Raw genomic sequence first — 9,789 nt, forward strand, 5'->3', positions numbered from 1 at the left:
ACAGGCCTTTCTGCAAGTCTCTCCTGCCACCAAAGGCAAGATTAATAATAATACCAACTATCATCTGAGTGCTCACTCTGTGTTGAATGCTTTAAGTCATCTCACTTACTGCTCACCACCACCTTAGGTACGATTACCCCATTTCAGAGAAAGGGAAATAGGCCTGGAGAGATTAAATGCCTTTCCAAGGGATACACAGCCTGGATTCCAACCCAGGTCTGTCTGACCTTGGTGCCCACACACTTCCCACTCAGGACACTGCCTCTTGGGGACCCTCTGCGATTCTATTTTCTGTGGTTCCCATATTAATTTTAGATGGGGTAGGATGGTACAATTCTGTGGTATCTAAAAAAATTCCATGCCTCACAGTTGGGAGTGAGAAGAGGAGCAGGAGTGGGAGAGTCCGCCTCATGGCTGGGTAGGGTCTTAGTTCTTTTTAGACACTTGAGTAATTTAACCATAAATAACTGGGCACTGGGAACAGGACACTCACTAATAAAAGCATAGCCTAGAATCACGTTTGAAGAAAAAAATTCAAGTCACTTCGTGGGTGGACATATCTGCAAAACAAAAGAAAAGCCCCTTTCCCAGCCCAGGCAGAGAAGTCTCCTGTACAGTTAGAGACAACAGGCTTCTGGGCACGTAGCCAAGGTTCTGGGGATATTTATAACTTGAAGAGGGTGGGAGTCCCTAATAAGCTGCTATATTCTTTTTCCATCACTTCCCTCTCCAAGGCTACAGCGATCTCAGAGCTCTTCCCCACGCAGAATGCCTGCTTTCCCTAGTGCTCAGCTTCCATTGTCTAATTTTCTCATCCTGGCTGGGGAAAGAGAAGGCTGCAAGTCCTTCCGTTCGGAAGAACTCCAGTTGAATGTAGCTTAGCTGCTGGTGGTGTTTCTTGGCTAGCTGCTGTGGTCTCAGGAATCTGCCTATGAGCCTGTGGTTTCTCTGAGCTGTCTGAGAGTCTGAGGTCTCGGGAATCTGTGAGTCTTTGGGATCCGCCTACGATCTCTGGGCTTTGCCTGCACGTCTACGGATTCGAGATCTACCTGCAGATCTGAGATAGACAGGATCTGCCAGTGACCCCCAGAATCTTCCCGAACGTGTGTTGTCTCAGAGAACTCTGCCTGCGGATTTGAAATCTGTTTGAGGCCTCTTGGGTCTTGGAGCCGGCGACCTAGCGGATCTTTTGAGGGCCAGGAGGTAGGTCTGTTCGTTCCCAGTTCGGGTTTTCGGCTTCCCACCTTCAGCTGGTCAGGGACTGCTAACAACCTAAGGGTCCGCCGGGCGTGGGCCATTAAAGCCCCACGATCCCATCGATGCGGGAGGCCGCCAGGAACCCTTTTAGCAGGCAAGCCCTCAGGGATGATAAGGACGGTCCTTCCCAACCCTGGGGTCTGGCTCGCTCCACCTTACGCGCCCCTATACCCCACCCTCGCTTCTGATTTCCCTCCGGCTTTTGCGTCCCCTCCGCTAGGCGCAACTCAGCCTGCCCCTCAAGGAGCGCCCTCTTTAGAGGGACGCCCCTACAGGGTTAACAGCGATGGAGCCGGGACACAAGCCTGGCCCAGCCGCGGACCACACTTGCTGGCGGACGGGCGGCGCGTTGCCCCCTAGGAGTTGTAGTCTGCGTAGCAGTGTGAGAATGCCGCAGTCGCTGCTGGGTGATGTAGTGCGTGGGTGGAGCTCAAAGTTCCAGCGCGGCCGCTGAGTCTCCCCCTGGGGAGTGGGCGGCTGCTGCTTTCCTCTCAGGCCCAGGATGTCAAATGAGAGCTAATCCCAGCTGAACTCAACACAGGCCTGCGCCTAAATTAGGCTCGACGTCGCAGTTAAGGTCCGACTCAAGATAAGCTTCTAGGGACGTGAAGAGAAGCAAGGCAACCTCCCTGGCTTAAGCCGGCTGTGGTCTCCAAGACAGGAGAGCGGAAGATTCTCCGCGCTGGCAAGGAGGACGCGCTTTTTTCTTCACCCTTTTGTTCTTTTCCCTCCGTGGCTTTTGGCCTCTGGCCTTTGTACGCCCGAATGGAACTCCAACTCCCGACAGGCCACGGGGGCGGGTGCAGGCGTGCTAAAGGTGCTCGGCCGCGCTACAAGAGGCGGGCCTCGTATTCGCTTCGCTCGCTGATTGGCTGAGACAGCTGCCGGAAAGGGCCCAGCCTCGACATGGAAGAGCAGAGGCGTTCTGTGGGCTGGGCTGAGAGCTTCCTCGCTGAGACAGCCTCGGCTTGACCCCCGGCCCGGGAGGGACCGAGCCAGGGGGCTGTCTTAGTAATTCCGGGAGCCTCCACCCCTTGGTGGCGGAGACACGGAGGGCGGGTCGCGCTCGAGGGTCAGGGAGGAGAGTGACCCGGCCCAGATTCAGGGCCCTCCCCAGTCGCCTGGCGGCCAGAACTCCAGCCCCGGGGAGTGGGCAGGGCCTGTTTCTGTGCCTCACGCCCTGCTTTTCGCCTCCTTTAGCGCTGTCTGCTAGCTGCTTTTCCTGCTCTCTCTCTCCTGGGAGGCGAATCCTTGAGCCCGAGATGGCAGCCACCCTGCTCATGGCTGGGTCCCAGGTAAGCCGGGGGTGGCTTCTCGGACGCTGCCTGTGCTTACCCACCTCGTCCCTGCGTTTCTTTGCTCCGCGAATCACTGTGGGAAATTCCCTGAGATTAGTAATTCGCTTGCTTCGTTATTCTGCCTCCAGAGACCCAGTATCAGGACAGTATAGCCACAAACAAGCATTTATTGAACACCTGCTGTTTGCCTTTAAATACTGGGGAGACAAAAGATGCATGAGGCATGCCCTCCCTGCCTGCTCACAATCAGTAGGAAGACAGATGCATCCGGTTAACCATGAAACTACATGATAAGAGCACTATTTTCTGTAGGAGCAACATGCTGTGGGAACCAAGAAGTGGGAGTATTAATTCTATCTGAGGTGTGGGAGGGAGGGAGGAGTGGAGCAGAGCAGCGAGATGGGGCGCATTGAAGAACAGTCGGTGCTGGAACGGGGCCTTAATAGGATTTCACTACCCTGAGAAAGATATTCCAAGAAAATAGGAACATTGTGGGTAAAGGTATGGAATGATGTAGGTGCTAGTTGTATTCTGAGAAAAGTACTGCTAGAGGGTAAGGTTCGGAGTGGGGCAGGGATATCTGGCCATGGGACCAAAGCAATCAGCTCATAAATTGCTCTCTCCTTTACCACATCTCTTTGTTGCTTGTTTATTTCTCCTTTGGACTCTACATATCAGACCTAATACCTTTTGCCTCCTCAACAATTCTAGCCGTGTCTCTAATTTCGAGAAGAAAAACTGGTACTAACCTCCTAGATACCAAGTATTGAGGAAGCAATGTGTGATTTCAGGCACCTGTGACATTTGAAGATATGGCCATGTATCTCACCCGGGAAGAATGGAGACCTCTGGACCCTACACAAAGGGACCTTTACAGGGATGTTATGCAGGAGAATTATGGAAATGTTGTCTCATTAGGTAAGGCTTCTCTATCTTTCTCCACCCCGCGTTTTTGAGACTGTCAAAAATGCCTTAGCTCTTGGGACTTCCCTGGTGGTCCAGTGGTTGGGACTCTGTGCTCCCAATGCAGGGGGCCCAGGTTCGATCCCTGGTCAGGGAACTGGATCCCACATGTTGCAACGAAAGATCCCGCCTGCTGCAGCTAAGACCTGGTGCAGCCAAACAAATAAATAAATATTAAAAAAAAAAAAAAGCCTTAGTTCTTTCAACACAACCTAGTTAGTTGATTCTTAAAGCACTTAATTGGATTTTGGCTTGAGTTGAGTCCTCAGGCAGATCTTTGAATGTGGGAATATCAAGGTCATATGGTCTAAAATGAAAGATCGTTCTTGCACATTTTAGAAACACTCAGATTTCTTGCGCCCTGAGTCATTTGCCATTCTCCAGCCTGTCTGTACAGATCACTGACCAAACAGGTCTGACATAATGGTGCTTGCCAGGATATAAATGCCCCTGTAAATGGTGCTTTTACTAGAAGATAAAGGGGTTCTGACCCAGGTTCATGGGAAGGCAAAAGCCACCTTTTTGTGTTTGCTTTGGCTTCAGAGCTGTAGCTTTGCCTCAGGTCCTTTATTTATCCAGAGCAGGTACTTGTCTAGAGACGTTTCAGAGTTGATCATAGATTTTGAGTGTGTCAGATGATGTTGTTCCAGAAGAATCCTGAACTAAATGAGATCACAAATTCTATTAGAGAGGGAAGCTAATTTTTTTTGATGGTCTGCAAACCTGTCTTTTCTCTTAGATATCCTTTGGTCTGTGTGTAACTAGAATAAACAGTGTATTCTTGAGCTGAAAGTCTTTTGACTCACTTTGTCTCCTATTAGGACTTTACAGAAGTTAGCAATCATGTATGGTTGACTAGGTCATCTGCCATTCATCAGGATTATTCCTTTTTATGAAATCTTTATTCCTATAGCTTTTAACAAACAAAAGGCAAACTGTGAAGGGCTTCCTTTTTAAATTGGGCTCTCTCTGATGTCCCAACTTTCTTGGATCCTTCCTTTCAAAATGCAGCCAGAAGTGAAGTTATCTACCCAGATCTATTGTAGTCAGTAACCCAAATATTCCACTCGATCCAACAAAAGCAAGAAATGAGAATCTTAAAGAAATGTGAATTTATATGTCAGTGGTCCAGCCCAAGGAGCACATTTTGGAAGGATGGAAGCATGGAAGCACACAAAATATATATATATATATATATATATATATATATATATTTCTTGCCCATATAAGTTTGGTAGTGGGTTAGGTAATGTTTACAAGGCTTCTTTACCTCAAGACTCTTCAGAACCTTTAATGTGATATCAGGCATTTTGCATTTCTAAGAAGATGATGTTGTATGCACCATTTACCAAACTAATTTATCCCTGGACCCTTTTCTCCCAGCATACCTAGTAATCTCTTTCTAAAGAGTGTACCAAGAAACACAACTTGGAAGAAGCAGTGTCTGGTAGAAAGTTTCTTGTAGACAGTGACTTTGTATATTTTGATTTTCATTTAAAGTCTTTACCTAGTCAATGCCAAGAATATTCTGAGCCAGGCATCTCTTTTGCCTTCTCCAACCTTCCCACCTCTATTTTCATTAAAAGGCTACTGAGGGAATTCCCTGGCGGTCCTGTGGTTAGGACTCCGCACTTTCACTGTGCTGGGCCTGGGTTTGATCCCTGGTGGAGTTCCCCGCAAGCCACGTAGCGTGGCCGAAAAAAAAAAAAAAAGCCACTGAAAAGTAGCAAGTAACATTTGGCAGTCATTTTTCCTGTCAACCGAGACTTGATATAGATTGATAAAAATTTGTTTTTCTCCATGCTAACCCAGTAGGTTCTTAGTAAATATTATATAATGGTAATGAAGAAGGCTTGACAAGAACATACACATACACACACATTCATTCACATATACAATATCTAGGCTCTTGGCTTTTAGAAATTCTAATTTAGAGTCTTTTATATTTTCTGTTTATGGTTTTCTTCTTTTGAAACACCAGGAACATATACAATATTCATAAGGAACCATTAACTGTAGTGATACAGAGCATGAACTTTTATCAGACAACTGGATTTGAATCTTAGCTTCACCATTTACTACTGTATGACCTTTTGCAAGTCACTTCTGTGGGCCTTGAATCTGTCATTCATAAAGTAGAAATCATCATAATGCCTGGCTCTCAGGGTGGCTGAGGTAATTCACATAAAGAACTTAGCACAGTGCCCAGCACGCAGTATATAATTTTTGTGTGTTTACCAGTATTATTCTTCACCTTTTATTACAGATTTTGAAATCAGGAGTGAAAACGAGGTGAATCCAAAACAAGAGATTAGTGAAGATGTGGAATTTGGGACTGCATCTGAAAGACCTGTTGGTAATACTGAGGACAGTCCTGAAAGTGAAGAGGCCTTTGAAAACAGGGATAGATCAGAAAGACAATGGGGAGATCTAACAGCAGAAGAGTGGGTAAGCTATCCTCTCCAACAAGTCACCGATCTGCTTGTCCACAAAGAAGTCCATACAAGCATCCGATATCATATATGTTCTCATTGTGGAAAGGCCTTTAGTCAGATCTCAGACCTTAATCGACATCAGAAAACACATACTGGTGACAGACCCTATAAGTGTTATGAATGTGGAAAGGGCTTCAGTCGGAGTTCCCACCTTATTCAGCATCAAAGAACACACACTGGAGAGAGGCCCTATGACTGTAATGAGTGCGGGAAAAGTTTTGGAAGAAGCTCCCACCTCATTCAGCATCAGACAATCCACACTGGAGAAAAGCCCCACAAATGTAACGAGTGTGGAAAAAGTTTCTGCCGGCTCTCTCACCTAATCCAGCACCAAAGGACCCACAGTGGGGAAAAACCCTATGAGTGTGAGGAGTGTGGGAAAAGCTTCAGCCGGAGCTCTCACCTAGCTCAGCACCAGAGGACCCACACAGGTGAGAAGCCTTACGAATGTAATGAATGTGGGAGAGGCTTCAGTGAGAGATCTGATCTGATCAAACACTATCGTGTCCACACGGGGGAAAGGCCCTACAAGTGTGATGAATGTGGGAAGAATTTCAGTCAGAACTCCGACCTTGTGCGCCATCGCAGAGCCCACACAGGGGAAAAGCCATACCACTGTAATGAATGTGGGGAGAATTTCAGCCGCATCTCACACTTGGTTCAGCACCAGAGAACCCATACTGGGGAAAAGCCATATGAATGTAACGCCTGTGGGAAAAGCTTCAGCCGGAGCTCTCATCTTATCACACACCAGAAAATTCACACTGAAGAGAAGCCCAAGAGTGCAACGAGTGTTGGCGAAGCTTTGGTGAAAGGTCAGACCTAATTAAACACCAGAGAACCCACACAGGAGAGAAACCCTATGAGTGTGTGCAGTGTGGAAAAGGTTTCACCCAGAGCTCCAACCTCATCACACATCAAAGAGTTCATACGGGAGAGAAGCCTTATGAAGGTACCGAATGTGAGAAGAGTTTCAGCCGGAGCTCAGCTCTCATTAAACATAAGAGAGTTCACACTGACTAAGTCCTGTAATTATGACTGAGAAATGAATGATTCATTTGAAGGTACAATTTTATTTGATATCAAAGAGCTCTCTCAAGACTGAGCTGCTTTTACTGTACTGAATTTCCTTGTTGTGGGCCACAGTTTAAAACATCGAAGAAGAGAAGCCACTTGAAATTCTGATCCATGGCTTTGGGAATGGTATTCCTTCCTCCAAAATAGTGATTTTTATTCACCCAATATTAATGAATTATTTCATCAAAATCAGCCCCACAAGTAACTGGAAATCTGAAGACCAGGTGCTAAGTGCCGGTAAATGCTCAGGCCTGGAAATGGAGTAAATCTTTAAAAGTAATTTCTCCCATCCTTGGCCCAAAGAACTATGCTAGGGGAAATATTGACCTGTGATAGGGTGGTCACAGCTGCTTTGGTAAAAGACAACCAGAGACTTTGCCTGAATTGCCACACCTATTCACTCACCATAGTAGCTGGGCACACACATCTTCCTTTCAAAGGGCTTTATCCTTGAGTTGCTCATGCATTTGTATCTTTCTGTTTTCCTAAGAGCAGGATTCTGCATGATGAAGGCAATGAGCATAACTTTTTGCCTCATTGTTTCTAATTAACTTTTTTAAAGCTTTCATGTTTGTGGAAGCTAACTGAAGATACAGATTGAAAGGAAAAATGAGACACAGGTTTGGGGACCAAGGACTCATCAACAGTGGTGACTTTAGCAAGAGATGCCCACTGTTATTGCCATTAATCAGAATTTATTAATTTTCTTTGGGGATCACTGTAGGGAATATTGTAGGGAAAATATCTTCAAGGAAAGATAGGACCATAAGTGATGGTGGAGTGTAAGGAGCAAGTGGAATTGACCACTTCAGGGAAGGAGACACAGAGTCCCTTCCCAAGGAACACAGGTCATTTCTCTGTTCTTTCCCCTCTACCATTTAAGATCAATTCTCCCTATACTGCTAACTCTAGGATTTGATAAGGGCCACATCCCAGTGTTTATCTTAGCTTGCATAAGGGCATGTGTATGTACATGTAAAACGTGTATTCCTATTGTTTTTCCAGTAGCAGAAACTGAATTCACACTGAATTAGCATGTTCTTGGGTGATATTGATCATGTGACAGAACTACAGACATAACTCCAATGTGAGAAATGTCCTTTTTTTCATTCTTTATGAAAAAAAATTGAAACACTAGCGCTGTAATGTGTACTCTCCTGTAAGATCTGTCTCTGTACAGAACCAAGCACTTGTTTATATGTATCAGTCAGTTGGAGATTATTACCAGACAAATAGGTTGATTGTCCTGTTCTCAGACTGAATTATCTTCTCTTTGGCCTAGTCACAGGGAATTAATAAAACTAGATAGGAATGTATTTCCATTCTCCCAGCCTACAGATTTAAGTGGTTAATGTAAGAGTTGACCCAATTTAAGCCCAGTAGTGTCAGTTCTCCTTATCTCAGCCCAAATAGGAATTAAGAAATATCCCAAATGTTGATGCTTATCCAAGCATTTGGGGGTAGGAGTGGGAGGGAACTGATGCCCAGGAGATGGGACTAGAGTGAGGAATATATATTTTTTGAGCCTGCCCCACGTTTTTTCTACTGTATTGTGAGTGTTGTAACGTTTGAAAAACTTTTGCCATAGCTCTTTGGGACTTGGTGTTAAAGGGGCCAGTGGTCTCCCTTGGGTAGTGTACTATAGTGATTTATTATGACCTACAACCATGTGGGTCTGCATCCCTTGCAAATGACACAACCTCAAAAGTAACAATGAAAAAACACTCCACCAAGTAGGTGTCTTTATGTTGTCACTCTTATTTAAATACAAACTCGGGCAGGGAGCATGTTTTTCGTTCTATACAAAATCTAGCTGACTTTGGATATTCATATTTTAATTGTTGAATGACTTACATGTTCTTGATAACTAAACTCAAATGTCTTTTTCCCGTATCAGTGTTGCTGGTGGTTTTAATGAATATCAAAGTTCTCCTGTTGTTTCTGTGAGCCACTAGGGGCATCAGCTTCGGAGTGGCTGTGGAAGAAGACAGCATCTCCATGACCTAAAACTATTTTACCCCCTTTTCCTTCCCTACTCCCCTGCCCCACCCCCAAGCTGTTCCTTCTGCTGCTTTTGGCTTCTGAGTGCCCCAGCCATCTCTCCAGACATGTACACTTCAGTTGGGAAGTTAAAAGGGCAAGGGCCGGACCAGCTCTGTCTCCTTTCTTCCTGCCAGTTGTTGCCCATTTGCTGTGTTGAACTCTGTGTAAAGTTATGCCTCAGTCTCTCTTTGCTAAAGCTTTTTGCATGCCTTCTGCTCCCAAGTCTCTGGCTGCTTCTGCACACACCCTGAACACATTGTGCCTGTTTTCTATGGTTGTGGAGAGTGAGTGAACAAGTAAGTATGTACAGCAGTTTTCCTTATGGTATTGGTCACAGTTATCTTGTGTCTATCTATATCTGTATAATTCTAACAATATCCTGTAATTAAAAGTATAATTTTTAAAATCAAAAAGCTGAGAATTTAGTAATCCAGCACCAATTTATAAAACGGCTTTTCATCAGATTTATTAAAATTGGGCACAATTGTTTAAAAAAAAAACTAAAGTTTTTGTTATAATTATGTGTTACATGTAATTTCTAATTTATAATATATAATTACAAATAATGCCTATTATCACAGCTAATAAAGCTGATAGAGGTACTAGTTTTCTGTTATTTTTTATATATATATTTAGTTTTTTAATTTTAATAAAGT

At 44.9% G+C, this 9,789-nt stretch overlaps 1 protein-coding gene across 1 annotated transcript; it reads left to right on the forward strand.

The window, feature by feature from the left end:
• Positions 1-2,163: 2,163 nt before the first annotated feature.
• LOC102996233 (zinc finger protein 436) lies at positions 2,164-7,307 on the forward strand. Its single transcript, XM_028487750.2, is given in 4 exon segments — positions 2,164-2,552; positions 3,347-3,473; positions 5,785-6,789; positions 6,792-7,307. Coding segments are annotated over 4 exon segments (1,410 nt in total). The 5' UTR covers positions 2,164-2,519; the 3' UTR covers positions 7,037-7,307.
• The last annotated feature ends 2,482 nt before the right edge of the window (positions 7,308-9,789 follow it).

This window comes from Physeter macrocephalus, chromosome 3 (assembly GCF_002837175.3).
Source record: "Physeter macrocephalus isolate SW-GA chromosome 3, ASM283717v5, whole genome shotgun sequence".
Classification (NCBI taxonomy): domain Eukaryota; kingdom Metazoa; phylum Chordata; class Mammalia; order Artiodactyla; family Physeteridae; genus Physeter; species Physeter macrocephalus.